The 20,000-nt window shown below is 39.6% G+C and overlaps 1 protein-coding gene across 2 annotated transcripts in view; it reads right to left on the minus strand.

Moving 5' to 3' along the window:
• MTOR (mechanistic target of rapamycin kinase) overlaps positions 1-20,000 on the minus strand; it is a 4,577,509-nt gene that overhangs the window by 2,825,242 nt on the left and 1,732,267 nt on the right. For both annotated transcript variants that reach the window (XM_044063218.1, XM_044063219.1), the window contains exon 27: positions 2,867-3,029. In XM_044063218.1, coding sequence (XP_043919153.1) covers positions 2,867-3,029 — 163 coding nt within the window. The remainder of the gene's footprint in view (positions 1-2,866; positions 3,030-20,000) is intronic.

A 20,000-nucleotide genomic window follows, 5' to 3' on the forward strand; every position in this document is an offset into this window, starting at 1 on the left:
TGGAATTTGTTTTTTGTGTTGGTTTTGGGCTTACTTCTTGTAGATACAGCAGTCACTATGGTGCCATTTAAATGTTTGTAATGTGCTTCTTTGAAAAATACTGAATCGGTAGCTGTGGTCTTGGGGTTAGGGGGAAGCCTTGAATTTTGGCAAACTGTCTCTGAATAGGATGTAGTTTGCCCTGGAATAGTTACTAACTGTTACAAGTTTAGTTAGGGTTTCGCAGTTTATTTTTATTTTGAAGGTGACCGCTTTGTGATCCGACCTCACTAGTAAGGATGTTATATGGTGGTGGAGTTGCTATCTGATCCAGGGTGTTCTTGTTAATAAAGTCCAGGAACAGTTGTGCCTGTAAGTTTGAGGCAGTTGTACATTTCCCAAGCTACAGAGAGGTAGTTAAAGTCACCCATGAATAGGGTATTTGGTTGGATGGTGAGCGTCTCTAATAGGTCTAAGTAAAAGTTCCTATACTGTTGGGGCATAGAGGGTGATGTATAGTTAGTTACAATATGGAAAGGAACATTATCTTAGGTGACTTGCACATGGATGAATTCTATGGCATCATTCTGTTTGATCAGCCCGGAGGTATATTTGCTGCTAACACAGATCGAGACACCTTCAGCTTTAGCCCTTGTCTGTGTTACTGTTGGTCTAAATGTGTGGAAGGCACTGTAGCTTTGCACCGCTGCAGCACATTTTGAGGCTTTAAACCAGGTCTCGTTAATGACACATATGTCTATATTCTCCAAAGTAAAGAGGGCTTGTAGGGTACAGAGTGTTTTTGTTACACTGTTAACAATAAGCAGTGACTCTAAGGTTGTCATTTTGGCACTGTCTAAAAAGGCTCTAAGGTGGATAAAGTTTTAGCCTATATCTGAAAGCATGGGAGGGGACAGGTGCAGACCATCCTTAGTAAAACAACATGGATCTGTTAACCATGTCCTCCCCATGCTGGTAAACATTTGGTCCCTCTGGAGTGACTAAGCCAATTATAAAAATCCAGGTCAGATCCAGAAAGGCATCTTTGGTTAGAATCCATTTGTAGGAGTTTATTACAGATTTGCTCAGCCTTTATGTCATAACATTTTGTTGAAAGGGAACGTAGGCACTACCTCCAACACTTGCACAGCCAGCCTGCATAATTGGTATGAATGAGTTCCCCCATATGTGCCACACAATTGTGGTGTTGTCTGTCATTACCTGGAGAACTCCTCCTTTAAGGAAGGGACGAAAGCCTTCATAGCTAGAAAGACCACCATTCTCTCGCTCATGTTCATGTGTTGTCTCCTCATCACACCATCCCATGTTCAAAGAATGTGAAGAGCTCCCATATTGTACCACCCAAGGTAGGACTGAAAAATGTGTGGTCAAGGTCATCATGGGGTGGGGGTGCTTTGAAAGACATCCCTTGGCTTTGTTTACATTGTACTAGCCATCATGAGATTTCTTTTCTGATGCATGGGAAAAAAGTAAGGTGGTATCTAGTGAGCAAGTATGTTGCAACAATCTAGTTTTCAAGGTACTACTGAAGCTTCCTCATCTGTAGGTGTGCAACTGGCAGCATTAGAATGCTGGATGCCACATAGCTAAACAGTCTAAGGATCTGCCTTGCTTTAACTTCCTCATGCTGAAAATATTTTGGAAGTATGGAGTCAGATGGGTAAATCTATCGACCAGGTTGAAGGCTTGGTAAAGGGTGGAGTTCAGAGGCACCCCCAGTACAGTAGGTTTGTTGAGGATGTCCGGTTTGAATTGATTCTTCTGACTGTAAGCTCCACCCAGATTTCTGAAGGCATGCAGGGTGAACATCAAAGCCTTAAGAATCCCCTGTGGTGACTCCACTAGGAAGAGGAAATTGTCTGTGTAGAGCTAGTTTAGAAAACTCTTTGTCCTGCAATTGTCAAGTAATATAGGCAGGCCCTTTTTGTAAAGTCCCTGGATACAGAAGACAAGTCAGGTCATCAAGGTGCACTGGAAATCTTTGCCACTTCTGCAAATCTGTGAAAACTTCTGCGATTAATAGCAAGGAGAATATGATGTTATGTGGCTTTTAGGTCCATAAATATCAATGGCCTGAAGAAGCAGGAGTGGTAACAGATCTTTGGAGAGTTGACATTTTAAATTCTGACACTACAACAAACTTGTTTAGCCAGGATAAATTCAGAATAGGTCTCCATGTGCATTCTTTTCATGGGAATATAAATTCACTGCTGGTACAAAAATTATGAAGAAATCGCTAAAAAAAATAAAAGAAAGCTGAAAAATACCACAGATCTTTTACTGTCTTACAAAACAGTAGCATGAAGAAATACCATGCCTTTAAAATGGTGATTCCACGCTGATAATGGAATAAGTATTAAGGCAAAGAAAAGAATTGAAGAAGGAATAGGATGGCCTACCTCTTTATAATTTTTTTTCATTTAGTTAGTTATTTTTATGTATATATGTTCACCAGGTAAGCCGAATGAATAAGTTTTCCTTTTCAGACGGGACCTGGAATCACTGTCTGGTCAAGTGACTTGGTCAAAGTCACACAGTGGGAAAATGGAGAAGAAAGAGTTAAGCTCTGGACCCCTGATTACAGGAAGCAGCACAATCTCAAACCATTAATCCACTACCTTAAGTGTCAAACTACAGGCAGGTCATGCAGCAAAGATAATACCTATATTACTGTAGCATAAAAGGTCAATTGCAACCACTGTTATGAGAATCTTCCATTGAATTTGTGCTGCTGCTAACACAACTCTAGTGCTGTGATCTGCTAAATGAAATCCTTAAACAAGGTCTCTGTAACACACATTACTGTACTGTAGTTGTATTTACAGTTTACATTCTGCACCACTACCAGATGCACTATTAAAGTTACCTTGTCACTGTGCTCCATGAACTCTGCCAGGTTCAGTAATGTCTGGGTGACCTCAGCAATGTCTTGAGAAGTAAGTGCTAGCTCGATACTTCTAATAAGTTCATCCTGCTGATCTTCATTTAGTTCTGACCAACATGACAAGAAGGCTGCATTGAAGAGATCCCTACAAAAAGAAAAATTATCATACAAGGCAAAGTTATTCTGCAGTAACATTTCTCCAGCACTTTGTTATTGAACTTTAATAAAGACACCAAGTAATTCCCCTGGAACAGTGATCAGCAGATCCCATATTACTGACAGCTAGCACTTCCTAAATAAAAAAGTGGTCTTTCCAAAGTATAAAAGGAATGGAATTAGACTCAGAAGCTGTAGCTTAAAAATACTTAATACAAACTTACCCACAGTTGATCAATACATCGAAAAGCTGTGGAGAAAGTGGGTTTTCTGAAAATGTTATACAGACCTTTTTTTACCAATCACATCTTTTGCAATGTAAACTAAATAAATATCAAAGGAAAAACTCTTGCAATAGTGATTCTCCACCTCCCTATAAGACAAAAATGTCATCCAAAGATGTAACATATAATGCACAGTGTTGTTGATAACACAAGCAAGACAACTGTCTTTTCTATGGATACTGTTCCATCTGTGAAACAATAGTTTAATTTAACCTGGATTCAGAATCTTGTAACTTTTCTGACTTGTGGGTCTTTGGCTGCAGAATTCAAAAAACTTTTAATTAAGCACAGATTCTCGCAGATGGATAACTGTTTTTGCACGCACATTTAAAATGTCAATGGGTAAAGAAATGGTTAAGGATGTGGAAATACCGCAACAGTTTGGTGGAGAGCTAAACTTTATATAAGGAGCTCTTACAGTTGTTTGACCCAGTTTGAATCGAACTTACAAGTCCGCTCATCAAAGAAAACAATAGAATGATGGAAAAAATGAAGTGAGGAAATTCTAACTCTCCATAAGGACCTTTTATTTGATTCTTATTGTGCCTCTTACCATGTTTTCTCAAAAAAAGTTGAGACTCACTGTATGTCAGTGATGTCCAGAAAGAAAAGAAGTTGAAGAGGGACAAAAAAGATTACTTAATGAAATGGACATATCCATCACAGAAACAATGCTACACACTACTGGAGGGCTATGTTGGATGAATCTACAATAGATGGAAGTGGTTTCCTGAACTGAAGCCCTTTTAGATTTTCCACCACTGAGAATATCGGAAAGATTATCCAATATCAGCAGAGAGAGAATTATACATCACCAGCAGGGACACAGCCAAACCGACATTTCCACAAGAGGAATTACAGCCATGTACATCCAAAGCTTGGCCGAACTCGTGGGGGAACCTCAAACCACAGATAACATTGGATGACTACAGTACAAGTACTGTTCAATTTTTTTTTTTAAATAATTTTATTAATTTTAACATATTAACAATAAATACACATACAGGAGGAAGGCAGATTAAAAAAATGTACATACATTTTTACTAGGAGACTCCAGAACATGCTAAATTGATTACTATAAGTAACACAATGTATTGGAGCATTTAACAAAATTATTGCTCTTGTAAGGTCACATTTATCTGTCCATATTGTCTTAAATTATTTATATCCTTCCAAAACATTTCCACATTCTACAAATATATGTATTCAATCTCCACAGTTTATTTTTCCTCATCTCCGGCATTTATAAATTTCTCACTTACTAAATTTTGATATTAGGAATGGTGTAACAAAACTTCTATGTGAACATTTTCCAATATAAACATGAGGATAAGCCAACAGATTTTAATATCAAAATTCTGTTTTTTTTCCACTGGACAGTTCTTTTGCCTCTGTTAGTTCAATAAAATTCCAAACTCTATTATCAAGGTTATTTTTACTGTTAATTATAATTTTATATGATTTAGAGAGACCCTCTTTACTTACTTATTTATATTTGTTGACCGGAGTGTCCGACTGGACGTAGGTCCATTTTCAGCAGAGGCCCGGGGAGAAAAACTCCACAGTTAAAATAAACAAAGAGTAGTTACATTGGATTACATAGCGATTAGCAATTTACATAGCAAATACTTGCAACATATTTACAGATGAAGCACATAGTACATCAGTAGACAACTAGAATCTTTATCTGTGAAGTACATAACAGACATTAAATGTTACACTAAGAAGTTCCTGCTGTATAAGTACTAGTCTTATGAGCATCTGAGCTTGCTATAAATCAAGGTAGTTAGTGGAGTGGAAAGAAAGGTGGTGGCTGGATGGGGTGGGTGATACTAGAGTGGGAGTTGCAAGGGCATAGCCAGCATGTTTTTAGGTGCGCTTTTAGTAAAGTTTTGAAGTGGGTGCATGATGGTATGGAGGTAATTGTGGGTGGGAGGGAGTTCCATAATTTGGCTATGGTGCAAGAGAATAGTGCTTCACCAGCAGAGTTAATGGCTTTAGTGATCTGCAACTGATTTTTGTTGCTGGATCTTAGTGGTCTGGTGGTGCGATAGGGTTGGAGTAGATTCTGGAGGGATGGGACATTTAGTGGATGGTTTACTAGTTTGTGGACGAGTGAGAGTTGATACCATTGAAGGAGGTGAGGGAGTTCAAGTCAGCCCAGTTCAGCAAGTGAGAGACAGTGGTGACTATGGTAGGATGCCCCTGTGGTGAATTTGGCGATTTTGTTGTAGCAGGTCTCTAGCTTGTTTAGATCGCATTGCCTTAGGTTGGTATATATTGGAGAGGCATAAAGTAGAGTGGAGATAAGGTTGGAATTTGCTATTGAAATCTTTGCTGCTTTGGTGAGAAGTTGCTTATTTCTGTATAACGCTCACAGTTTTTTGTGGACCTTTTTTATGGTCATGGATATGTGAATGTCAAATTTTAGTTTATTGTTTATTTCCACTCCTAGCAATTTGGTGTGTTCAGTTGGGTATATACTGGTGTTGTCTTTTGCTGTGATGTTAAAGTGAGAGTTGTTTTGAGTATGTTTGGTGGGTTGGAAGATGAGTAGTTTAGTTTTGTTTGGGTTGAGTATTAATTGGGTATCGGATAACCAAATTTCAGAGGAAAAGGCTTCCTGTGTGACTTTTTGCAGTTTGGGTAGGGACTAGGCTGAGCAGATGATGGTTGAGTCATCTGCATATTGTATGAGTGTGCCATGTTTGGTGGCAGAGGCTAGATTATTGGTGAAAACAGAGAAGAGTAGGGGTCCAAGGATGGATTTCTTGGGGAACCCCTACGGAGACAGGTAGTTGGTGAGAAATGTCATTCTGCCATACAACGCATTGTTGAAGGTCAGACAGGTAACTCTGAAACCAGTTGGTGACTGATTGTGAGAAGGATAGGTTATTGAGGACAGAGATAAGCTGTTTGTGTGGGACCATGTAAAATGCTTTAGATAGGTCTAGGAAAGCAGCAGAGGACAGATAGCCATTGTTTTTATGTTGAAGGATAGTGTTAGTAAAGGAGAGTAAGGCAGTGGTGGTGCTACGGTTTGGTCGGAAACCATGCTGAGTATTGGAAAGGAGGTTGTTAGTACGGAGTTAGTCTGAGACCTGAGACTGTATGCATCTCTCTAGTATTTTGGAGAGTGGAGAGAGAATAGCTATGGGGCGGTAATTGGTTAGTTCTGTGGAGGGTCCGCCTTTGTGGAGGGTAATTATATGTGATACTTTCCACAGTGTGGGAATGCAACTTTCTGACAGAGATCGGTTAATCAAGATGGATACTGGGTAGGCCAGAGCATCAGCTGCGATTTGTAGGTATTCACTTGGGAAGTTGTCTGCTGCTAATTTGGTGGGCTTAAGTTTAGTTAAGATTTTTTTTATGCTGGAGGTAGGTACTGGAGAAAAAGAGAAGGCAGTGGGGAGATTACTAGTTGAAGGTGTGGGTTGGAAGGGAGGGGGGTTGTGTTGTTTAGCTAGTGATAGTATGGTTTGGGTGAAGTGTGTGATGAATGAGGTAGCAATATTTTCTGAGGAGTGAGGGATGTTAGGAGGAGGGGTACTGACTTTACCTGGGTGGAGGATGGAGTTTATGGAGGACCAGAATTGTTTGGGGCTGTGTTGGGAGGAGTCTAGGGCAGACTGGTAGTATTGGAATTTGTCCCGTTTTATTAGCTTTGTGACTCTATTGTGTAGTTTTAGGAATTTCTGTCTAGTTGAGGGGGTTTTGGTTTTGCGCCAGTGCTCCCAGGCTTTATCCCTGTTTTTCATTTCTGACTTAGTGGTTTTCTGTAGCCATGGGGAGGGTTGTGCTTTGATTCTGGAAAGTCTTATGGGGGCATGGTAATTAAGGATACTCAGGAAGGTAGTATTAAAAATTTCAACTGTGTCATCAAGACTGAGGTACTTTAGAGGATGCCAGTTACATTCTTTGAGGGATGAGATGAATGTGAGTGGGTTAAAGTTTAGTTTTTTATGTATTTGACGGTAGATGACAGGTTTAGCTTGGTATAGGTATTTCTGAGTAGGAATGAGTGATCACTGAGGCTATCTGATAAGCAGCCTGTTATATATGACTGGGGGCTCTTACTGACTAGTATCCAATCCAGGGTAGTGTGCTTGCTGGAGTTTTTATTTATCCTGGTTGGTGACTGGACTAGTTGGGTGAAGCCATGAAGGTTTACATGATGGGTTGGATGGTTGCCAGAACAGGACTGCCAGTCAATATTGAAATCACCTAAAATGATAGTTTCTTGGGGGACATGGGTGGGTAGACCAGCTGAGGAGGTGTTCTAGTGGAGGGATGTTTTGGCCAGGTGGGAAGTAGTATCCAATTATGTTGATGGTTTTGTTTTGGTTTATTTTGAGGTTGGTATATATTATTTCTTCACTGCCTCTTTGTGGAGCTGATGATTTTAAGATCTGGATGTTTAGATGCTGTTTAAATATTACAGCTACACCACCTCCTTTCTTGTCTAGCCAGTCTACTCTTAGTATACCATAACCTGTTGGGAGTATTTGCTCACTGGTAATGTGAGGTTTTAGCCAGGTTTCTGTCAGGATAACTATATCTGGGGAGTAAAAGTCTATGGTGGCATGGAGTTCATGGACTTTGTTGGATATACTTCTAATATTTAGGCTTAGTAGAAGGAAGTCACTTGGCTTTCTATTGTCTGTAATATGGGAGAAGTTGTGGTTTCTAGTCTGATTATGAGGATTGGGGTTGGAGATGGTAGGGCCAGGGTCGGGGTGGATGTCTCCACTTAGGGCTAGTTGTGATAAGCACAAGGTTATTAGTTTTCTCAGTTTTGGAATGTGTTTGTTTATAAGAGAAACATTATGATTGTGCTCTGTGGGTAATAGGTATGGTGGAAGGGTTAATGTGTTAAGTTGTAGGGATGCTTTATGTTTGAGTAATATAGTTGGTAAAATATGTGGGGGAGTGCATAGGGATGGTTCTTGAGTTGGTGGGAGGGGAGCTGAGTGAGGGTGAGACATGAGTGGTGGTGTGAGTAGTAGTACAGTGGCAGTGGTTGAGTGGGGGAATGATGGAGCTTTGGTAGGATGTAAGATATACAAGGAGAGTGCATGCAGTGAATGTACTATTCCCTTGAATAATAGATATTAATTAAAAACAATTTAGGAAAATTATGGTCTTCATTATCATTCATACAACACAACTGAGCTTTACATTTTTCAAGTATAATATGTAATGTTACTCTGTGTATTATCCATTCTATATTTTGTCATCATTTGTTTTAATGTTAATAATGCATCTTTTTCCAATCATAACAAGGTGTCATATTTTTAATTTTAAGAAATATGTTAAGGTTTTGACTTTCTATGAATCTTCATGTACGTGTAACTGGGATAATATACACTTACATCATAATGGGAAATTTAACAAATAGTTTCTAAAATGTTCAATATATTCATCAAATAACTTGAATCCAATTTTACTTTTATATTGCTATCGATATAAATTTTTCAATAACCAAAAGAATTTATTTATGGTTTCATCTTTATATATATATTATATTAATATAGTACAGTTGTGTACCTACCATAAATGTAGATGTTCGAGTGTATTCACTGTTGCAGTCATTACACTTGGGTTATCCTGCTGGCAGGCTACCCGCAGAGGGCCAGAATTCCAAAGTCTAGGTCCGGCGTCGGTTGCTGTCGCCTCTTCCCTGACGTCAGTGCGCCAGGGGTATAAAAGATGCAGCCGACGCCATTTTCTTCAGTTTTTCTTGCCCCAGATATCAGGTGCCCTCAAGGTAGGCTAAAAATTATGCCAAGAAGCATGCATGTACTAATATAAACATTTCCTTCATCTACAAGCAAATACACGACATAGGTTGTATAGAATAGAGAAGTACAGAAAAGTCCCAGCAGGAAAAGGGGGGATGGTGGGTGGGTAACCTGGACTGCAACAGTGAATACACTTGAACACCTACATTTATGGTAGGTACACAACTGTACTATGTTCATCGTGTTCCACTGTTGCAGCTGGGCCTAAATAGGATTAGGAGAGGCTACAAGGCCCTGCAGAACTGCAGTGGCAAAGCCTGCTCTGGATTTAGAGTAGAGAGGTAAGTGGTAGTGCTTGGTGAAAGTGTGCACTGAACTCCAGGTTGCAGCCTCTAGAATGTCTTTGGTTGGTACTCCTCTTAGGAAGGCTGCTGAAGTGGCTGCTGCCCTGGTTGAATGTGGCCTATTACACTTAGGCACTGATTTGCCATGCTGTGAATAGCAGAAACGAATGCAGTGGCCTATCCATTTTCAAATAGTCTGCTTTGAGATAGGCTTTCCTTGTGATCCTGCAGCATAAGCTACAAACAGTTGCTCAGTTTTTCTGAAAGATTTTGTTTTGTCCACATAGAAGCTTAGCTGTCTGTGTATGCCCAAAGCGTGCAGAAGTCTCTCCCCTTTATTCTGAGGATTTGGATAAAGTGTTGGCAAATGAATGGTTTGGTTAAGAGCCACACTGGATACTACCTTTGGCATAAATGTTGGGTTTGTCCTTAGAGAAACCCTGTCCTGATGAAAAATGATGAAAGGTTCCACTGCCATTAATGCCTGTAACTCTGAGACTCTTCTTGCTGAAGTTATTGCTAGGAGCAGAGCAGTTTTCCATGATAAGAATTTTATACCATCTGTATTGGCTGGCTCAAAAGGAGGCAGTGTGAGCTTTTCTAAAAAAAAATTGAGGTCCCATGTAGGTATTGGTGCTCTCCTTGGGGTCTTATGTTTTTTGCCCCTCTGAGGTACTGTCTTAGTAGTAAATGAGAGAAAATAGGAGGTTCCATATTGTTGTTGTGTTGTGTCTTTTGGCTTTTCCCGGTTAGGCGTCACCACAGCGGAACTCCAGTCCGCTAATGATTGGTAGTTGATTTTTACGTGCTGAGTTACCAGTCCTGACGCACAACCTTCAACGAAGGTATGCCCATTCACGCATGTCTCCACGCAGAAGACGCTCTAGCTGAGAATTGAACCGGACAGCGTCTTACTGTGAGGCGACAACGCTACCACAGCACCACCACCGCGGAGGTTCCGTATTGTAATGAGCTGAAATGGCAGAGGCATGGATCTTAATTGATGAGAAGGATAGGCCTTTGTCCAGCATCTCAGTAAGGTATTGTAAAATCTGAGGTATATTTGGAACAAGTGGTTCGAGTCCTTGTGCCCGGTTCCAAGCACAGAATCTCTTCCATTTTTCTGCATAAGATTTCCTAGTGCTGGGCCTCCTGGCCTCTAAAATGACATCCATAACAGCTTTAGAGAGATGTGTGGTCTGAGTGGCTATATTATCTTCCATGCAGCCAGATTTAAGGTTCTGAGTTGACTGTGCAGAATCTGATTGTTTTGTTGAGTCAAAAGATGAGGAATTTGAGGTAAAGGCCAGGCTGGGCCTTGAGACAAGTATTTTAGGATTGGGTACCAGCGCTGGCGTGGCCAGTCTGGGGCAATCAGAATAATTTTTGGCTTTTCTTGTCTGACGTTTAGGAGCACCTTGGGAAGAAGAGGCAGTGGAGGAAAGGCATAAACTGTCAGTGTTTTCCAGCTGAAGGATATAGCATCCACTTTCCATGCTTGCGAGCGATAAGTTCTTGTGCAAAATCTCTGTAGTTGGCAGTTGTAAGGGGAGACAAAAAGATCTATGTCTGGGCGTCCCCATTTCCTTGTTATCATGCTGAAGACCTGTGGATTTAGTTTCCATTTGTGAGGATTCATGAGATTTCTGCTTAGTTCGTCTGCCAGAGTATTTTTCTTTCCTGGCAGGAATTGTGCCTGCAGATGTACTTGACAGGTTAGTGCTGTGTTCCACAAAGTCATGGCTTGCCTGCAGAGGGGGTAGGAATGTGTGCCCCCTTGCTTGTTTATGTACCACATAACTGTGGTATTGTCCGTCTTTAGTAACAGTTGTCCTGGATGTAGTAGATCCTTGAAGGCTGTCAGGGCATGCTGTACAGCTAGCACCTCTTTTTGATTGATGTAAAGATGCATTTGTTCCTTGGGCCACGTGCCCTGAATACATTTTCCTGCCATGTGCCCCCCCCCCCCCCCCCAGGCATAATCCGATGCATCTGTTGTTATTGTCTGCCTGGCTGTGGGTAAGGTGAAAGGCTTTCCCTTGTTGTGGTGACAGGCCAGTGCCCACCATCGAAACTCCTGTTGTAGGCGGGGAATAAGAGTTAATATTGTTTCCAGGCTGTGGCAATGTTGAGTCCAAACACTTTTTAGATACCATTGTAGTTTCCTCATATGCAGTCTTGCATATGGAATTAGTAGAATGCAGGAAGCCATGAAGCCCAGGGCCTGCAGAATTTTTCTTGCAGGGAGCTGGGTCTTTGTTGCCATCATGTGAAAGTAATGAGTAAGTTGCCTTTGCTTGTCTGGTGTGAGATAAGCCATCTGGGCAGTTGTATTTAAGCTTGCACCCAGGTATATTACCTCTTGAGAGGGCACTAGTTTTGACTTATTTTCGTTTACTGTGTACCCTAGGCAAATTAGTAGTCTTTTTACAAACGCCAGATGCTTTAGTAGAACGTCTTTGCTCTCTGCTTGAATAAGGCAGTTATCCAAGTAGGGATATATTTGAATTTCTTTTCGTCTGCAGAATGCAATTACTGGTGCCAGGCATTTTGTGAAGACCCTGGGCGCAGTAGATAAGCCAAAGGGCAGTGCAGAGAATTGGTAATGCATTGAGCCAACTATGAATCTGAGGTATCTTCTGCAAGACTGTCTGATTGGGACATGCAGGTATGCCTCCTTGAGGTCCAAAGTAACTAACCAAGTCTTCTTGCCCAGCATGGGTAGAAGTTGCTGCAGTGTTAACATTTTGAATTTCGGAATATCCAGGAAAGTATTTAGGATTGACAGGTCCAGTATTGGCCTCCAGGCTTTGTCCTTTCTGGGTACCAGGAAAAGTCTTGAGTAAAATCCTTGTCCCTGTTCTTGCTGTGGTACTCTTTGAATAGCTTGCATGTCCATGAGAGCAGAAATTTGTTTTTGTGCCAGGTCTGGCAAACCCTTTGCTTTTGGAAGGATGTGAAAGTGGAGCCTGTAACGCTGAGAAACAATATTCAGTACCCATTTGTCCTGGGTGATCTTGTGCCAATTTTGTGAGAAAAGTGCTAGCTTTCCCCCTAAGGGTGCTGCCAAAAGGTAAGTGCTTGGCATTTGTAGAGGGAAGTCATTGGGACTGTTTCCTATAAGGTTGTGATTTGTCTTCTCCTCCTTTGGGGGCTGAAGCACCCCATTGTTTAGGTCTGTATGAGCCTTGGGGCTGAGATCTGCCTCTTGGGTGTCTGTATCTGCCTCTTTGTGGCCTGGCCGACACCGGAAAGGCCCAATTTTTAGAAGGCCAGTTTCTGCTAAATTTAGGTGGCTGAACCTGTAAGAAATCCTTTACTGTCTGCAAAGACTTTGCTTTATCCTCCATTTTCTTTAACACCTCTTCTGCCTTAACACCAAACAAAGCATCATGCTGTAGTGGAGCATCCAATAATTTTACTTTAACATGATCAGGTAAACTTTGTTCTTTTAACCAAGCATGCCTTCGAATGACAGAGCCTGTAACTGCAGCTCTGCAAGAAGCCTCTAATGAATCAAAACCACATTGCAGAGTATGCTTTCCCACTTGTTCAGCTGCATGCAATACATCCTTCATTTCCTTATTGTCAGGACATTCTGAGTTTGTAAGCATTTTCTGTTTTAACAAAGACATTAGGTATTGTTGATATTTAAGCATGCGAAACTGGCAGTTTACAGCTCTTACAGCTAGAGTAGCAGAAGTGTAAACTTTTTTCCCCCATCTATCCAGAGCTCTGGAATCCCTATGAGAGGGAACGGGGTTTTTTGCAGTGGAAGCCTTAACCCCTCTGGGACTCTGAGAAATTGTTTCTGGGTCAGCAGCAGGGTTTCTATAAAGAAATTTATGAGAGTCTGGGACCCTGTAGTACCTGTCTGGCTTGACTGGTGCAGGGGGTAAAGAATCAGGAGACAAACTGGATTCAGAGAAAACAATATCAAGCACAGGGGGTATAGCCAGGGGTCTGTGCTGAGGCAATAAAAGAAAGTCTCTGAGCCTTTTCTTGGATTCTGAATATTCCTGGCTCTCCCAATGGAAATGCTCCCTCATGGTGTGCAAGGTTTCCCCAAAAGAGTAATCCTTAGGCGGAGAGGCTGAAGGTATACATTCTTCTGCATCAGAGTCCTCATAGGGAGGAAGAGAATATCCCTAATCTGAAGAGGAATCAGAGGAAATAGAAACCTGGTCAGAGGAGTCATAATCAGTGTCTTGCCTAGGCCTTTTATCAGGAGAGGGATGGGAACCCCTGATCAAAGTAATTAGGTCCTCGGTCATTTTAAGCATCTGTTTCTTTGGTATGGATGACTGTCCAGGAGAATGCTGTACTTGTTTCCTTGTCTTTAATGGTGTTTTTGACTTTGCCTTGGCTGCTGTAGTGGACTTAATAGTAAGCTGTGAAGGTCTGAAAACACCCACAGAAGCCGATTCCTGCTCAGCGGCTCCAGACCCATCTGAGGGAATAGTTTCTGCAGGCCCAATACCTTGAGTTTCCAGAGGCCTAGGTGTCTCCACATGGGAGTCGGATGCGGCTGTGGCTCTGAGGTAGTGGGTGTCAGGGGATGCGAAAGCGCCTCACTGAGAACCGGCGAACTGGTGACTAGCCTAGAAGAGGCTTCGTCGTCGGTTTTGGACCTCGGATGCCTGTCCTTTACTTTGTCTTTGCGTTTTTTATGAATTCCGGTCGTCCGTTGTTCCGACGGCATTATGTAGTTAAATCTTCGGCCAAAGTAATGTAAAGCAAAATCAAACCGACGCTTAATAGTGCGTTTGTTGAATCTAGCACAAAACCGACAACTAGCAACGTCATGGTCAGGGCCTAGGCAAGGAATACAGTAAGAGTGAAAATCCTTATGAGGTATTTGCTTCCCAGAAGAAATACAATTGTTAACTTTTACTGACATCGGACTGGAGCAAGAAAAAGTTTCCCCAATGGGGTACTTAGCTTTATTGAAGACTTCGGTTTTGAAATTCAATTTCGAAAATCTCAGGAGTCGGACGACCGGCACTTGCGAACTGCTTTTGCTTCAGGCACAGAGCGGCAAGAAAGACTGAAGAAAATGGCGTCGGCTGCATCTTTTATACCCCTGGCGCACTGACGTCAGGGAAGAGGCGACAGCAACCGACACCGGACCTAGACTTTGGAATTCTGGCTGACTGCAGGTAGCCTGCCAGCAGGATAACCCAAGTGTAATGACTGCAACAGTGAAACACGATGAACATATATATATATATATATATATATATATATATATATATATATATATATATATATATATATACACACACACACACACACACACACACACACACACACACATATCTATAGGGATCTTTTATTATTTGTTTGTGTAAAGTCTTCCATTTATTTGTATAATGTGGACTTAACCAAAGTATAATCACATTTAGAATTGTGGCAGGATTCTAAATTTGAAAAAAGTGTCCCCCCCCATGTTCCCATATCTTTATATGATGTTTATATTCACTTTCTGGTTTTACTTGTTACCACAAAACTGTATTAACATTTAATCTATTTGTTTATTAGCTTCCTGTCTGGAAACATGGCAGCTGACTGGAATATAGACAACATCCTAGGTAAACAACCATTTTTATCAGTATCAGTCTTTCTTGAAATGTAAAGAAATATGTATTCCATTGGTGAATTAAATATTTTATTTAATCAGAAATACTGATAAATTTAGAATTAACAATCAGACTTGTGTTTGGTTAAATATTTATCCCTAAGTATTTAATATTTTTATCCCAATCAAAATTATATTTTTAATATTTGCATCTACAGTTTGCTTAAAATAACTTCAAATTTATGGTTAATAAGCATTGAAAAGATTAATTTAAACCAATCCAATTCCTCATTAATTTTACAGATTGATTGCTGACTAATACTTAACAATATTAGAAGACAGATCTAGCTAACATTTGGAAAATGAAACTAGCTTTGATTAGTTTAGACACTGAAAAAACATGAGATTCAGTTAATTGGAAGTTTTTATTAAAAACAGTAACAGAATATAGATTTCCAGAAAATGTTGTAGATTTACTTAAAAATCTTTATGTAGGCACCAGAGGATTTATAAAAATAGGTTTATTTCAAAAGAAATTCAATTTCTTAAAGGTACAAGGCATGGATGTTGGTTATACCCACTTCTACTTGCCTTAATAATAGAACCATTTACAAACACTACTAAATGCAACAAAAATATAGTTAAGAGCTTAACAAAGACTCTCAATCTAAAATACACTTATTTCCTGTTCAAATTTTAAGCAAAAATGACTAAAACTTTCAACAGTACATCAATTCTGATGCGATTTATATCACAAGTTGTTTGAAAGGAAACTTACTTTTAAATAAATAAGAAAATGAATTTGATAAATACACTGGTAGGTTTTAAACTAGTCATATGAAGGCATAACTTATTTTTGTTATTCAGAAACAAGAGTTTTACTGATGTATACATTATCTAGTTGTGTCTGAAAAGTTTATTTAATCCATTACTGACACCCTATTTTGTCCTTATTTGAATGTGGACTGTGTATAAGAAAGCTTGATGGTGACATGAATAAGATTTTTTAATTTAACCACAGGAGACTGGGTTGCTGTATTCTGTTAGTACAAACAAGACTATTAGGTTGATGAATCCGAAAACGGGTGGAAATACTGTGTTTGTGAATTCCATGTACTATGTTGGTAAAATGAAACTCTACATTGGGGGATAATGTTTATGTAACGGTTTAAAAAATGAGATCAATGTAGCCTATAAAGAGTTGGATTTATAGCTAGAAGATTTAATATTACAACAGAGTATATTCCCTATATTGTTTAATTACTTGAAGGTATACCTGCCATTTTCAGGACCCCTACAATTCACAAAAGTTTGAAAACTCCCCCACTATGTCTTCTTGTGGCAGCTAGTGGCCGCTACATATCCTCCTTCAGTTCCTCATGCCAAGGAGTGATGTTTAATTTTCTGTTCTGTGATGTGAATTTTTCCCTCAAAATAGTGGTGGGGCAATGTGGACTACATGTGCCATAGTATATGCTAATAAGGCATTATGATACTGGAAATTCACACCACTATAAACACTATGCATTATATCTTAGATTTCTAGATGGTATTTTTGCCCTTTGGAGAGATGAAGAATAACTACTGCAAAAAGTTTTGATCTGTTTAAATAGCACAATAAAATTTCTGTCTTTCACTTACAACTATTAATTTGATGGTATTACTTATTTGGATGTTTACATTACGGAGAATGTGAGTGGTAAAAAAAATTATATAACACTTACAGAAAGCCTTCCCTCACTGCCTACTTGAATTACAACAGTTGCAAACAGAAATGCAGTCTGGTTAAGGGATAATTTGTTTGCCTTTCCAGACTGGTATCTGAAGATGACACATTTCTGAATGAGATGAATAAGGTGTGTGACATGTTTAATGTGAGGAGCTATCCAGGTGCGGTTCTTGAGAGTGCTGGGCAGGAAATCATTGCAGGCAGGTCTAAATTTCAACCCGTTTTTGTGGGGCAATTACAATATGAATAAGGATGCAATGAAGACTGATAAAGCCAATGGTTCTGACTTACAGCACTGATGTAAATTCAGTTAAGAATATTTATAATCTTTTTAAGAAATGACACAGGTATGTCTATAGTAATAGAAAAGAACACAAACTATAATATAACATTTCCTTTGCTAATTTCATGCAGTACACTTTTTAACAGTTTTCATTCACTCCAGCATTACATAATTTGCTCAGTTCCTGCCTTCCCTTAAATTTCATTCCCCACCTTGAATTAAATTCTCTGTGTAATGTTCCCATAAATTATATTTATTTCTGCATAATTTGCTAATTTTCTTGTCTAAAGAGCCCACTCTCCTCACACCAAGCCCAGTATTTTTACATACAAACCTATCAACAGTAACAATCTTACATGTAATTATTTTTGCTGCCTCACTAGCACATAATATTGCTTAGAACAAGGGGGACAAAGGGTGACTCTCCAGCACCAACCCCCCTCTCATCCCAACCATTAAGATATTCTGCCACCAATTAATCAAATCTAAAAAAAGAAGAATACAAATTACAGTTTATTCTTAAAATAAGTCAACTTTTAACTATTCAAACAGTAGCAATTAGCTCTAAGCCATCATCCTTCTCAATGGGTAGATGCCACACATTTTTGTGTGTAAAATACATAAATCCTGTAACTAACAACTAAGTATCAGCAACAAGCATCCAAAGATGAATAACTAAAGCATTTACTATAAATAATAAATAGTGAAATATTTTTTTCAAAGTAAATATCTCAACAGTAAAAGGCTTACACAAGAAATTGAAAACAAACATTTCAAGACAGTAACTAGCAAAAAAAAAACAAAAAAACTCTGATATCTAAACTAAAAATACCGTGTCCTTACTGTTTCTGACTTTTCAGTCTAAAACTGAATTTTTAGAATCTTTACAAGCAATATATTTAAGATACATCTCCAAGGCACCCTGCAGCAGTTCACTCCAGTTACGTCTGTATGCCTGTAAGTGATACTATTTGAATTATCATCATTCACTTCCTTTGTATGTCCCCAAACAGAATTTCCTGTGGATGCAGACAAAACTTTAAAATAGGACTTTCTTGATTCCAGTTACATGTCCAGATTCAGTAAGCCAAAGTCCACAGAAGGGAACTGTCATGAGACCCAACTAAGCAACCTCTGAGATGCAGGCATGGATGCAAGATTTGTTACGGGACAGGTAGGGACAAAAACAAAAAGGTGTGGGGGGAGCCCATCACGCTAAGTGAAGACCAAAAAAAAAAAAAGTCAAAAAGTCTTTAATACTTTCATACTGAACATTTTGTCATTTTTTGATTGGCTTGTATATTGGCATATGGGCCAATAAAAAAAAAAAAAAAAAAAAAGCGGAGGCTGTTTCACCGGGTCTCAAGATCGGGCTGCTGATGCCGGGACAGTTCCACTCAAATAGTGACGTCTGGCAACCCTGGATGGAGGATGCTTGCACCAGAGATCTAGACAATCAAGAAGCCGGGGTTTGGTATGATTTTTTTTAAACCATAACACATTTGCACAGCAGAAAATCAACACTTGTACATTTTATGTAATACATCTCACAGAAAAAGGCAAATAGCGTGACTTACTTAAATTTTATCTGGACTCGGTACATCTTTTGTACAACTTATGTACTTTGTGAAAGAACAGGAACATTTTCTAACATTACTACAGTCTGGCTGTCAAATCTTATACGCAAGCAGCATACGTTTAGACAGATCAGGTCCTACCATCCACCAACACTAAAAATTAACTACAGTCTGTCTTTAGTGCCATCTGCACTTGCTTAAAAATACAAAACACACAAAAAAAAAACTAACATTAGGCATCACTGAAGCAGTAACTATGTTCTTTGGAAGGACCCTTCCAAAACATTTATACCTCATAATGAATTATTTCAGAAAATGTAAATGCATAGCCAAGGTCATGCTACTCAATCTCAAATATCCTTTCCAAAGTATCTAGGAGTACCCTAGCTATAAACTGAGTTCATCTCCCATTCAAAATACACCCTACCTAAAATCACCTATCTCAAATGCACTAACAAGAACAAATTCTACGAAGTATCACAACCAGTCTGCCACTTTACAAATCTGTCCCACATAAAGAATGCCACAGTGACATTTTTTGGCAAGCATATTAGTGAAAAGTTTCCACAAACTGTCTCAGCCAATTATATCCTCTACCACAACACACAAAGAAACAAGTCATGAAGAAGAAAACTGAAGACCCACACGAAAGAATCTCATAGGTGAAAATGTCTGCTAGACAACGGCAAGTTCAAATGCATCCTGCCTAGGAAAGTGAAGTCTCTTCTTCTCAAGCTGTACAGAAATAATCCCAAACAAGCTTTGTAAATAATGTAAAGATGTGTATAAGAGAAACAGGACGTCTTGTCATAATATAACCCCAATATTCTGTATGTTATTCTACACACTGCTATTACTTATCTGCCATTTGATTGTTGTGCATATACAAGACTATAATATGTTTGGATTGTTTGATGCTCTAATATGTTACACATTTGATGTGTTTGATATTCAGGTTCATAGGTTAGTACTAAGCCAACTGCCCTTGCGAGCCATTTTAAGCTTAGCCAATTATCCCTTGTGAGACTCGAACCCTGACTACAACCTAGACAACTTGGGTTTGATTAGAGGTTCACATGACTGAAAGAGCAGTAGGGGAGGGAAGGGTAGTTACATGGGCATTCCCCAATATGATCCATAGTGGAGCCTGGGGACTCTGCATGAGGGGACATAGTTTAGGAAGGGTAAGCCAGTGAACATAGCTGAGTTGCTATGGAGGATGGGCAGCATGTCCACCCCATAAGCAGTACAATGACATTGGGTTGGGAAGGGTGAACAGAGTGTAGAGCAAAACTGAAACCCCCAACAGAATGTAGACAGCCAGGATCAACAGGATGCCCTCAGATTCCACACCTGGCCCAAGCAGCTACAGAGCAAGTCTGGGGAGATCAAAGAATTTGTTAGAACAGGTGTACAAGTAG

This window comes from Protopterus annectens, chromosome 2.part1 (assembly GCF_019279795.1).
Source record: "Protopterus annectens isolate FY-2018-M chromosome 2.part1, PAN1.0, whole genome shotgun sequence".
Lineage (NCBI taxonomy): Eukaryota > Metazoa > Chordata > Ceratodontiformes > Protopteridae > Protopterus > Protopterus annectens.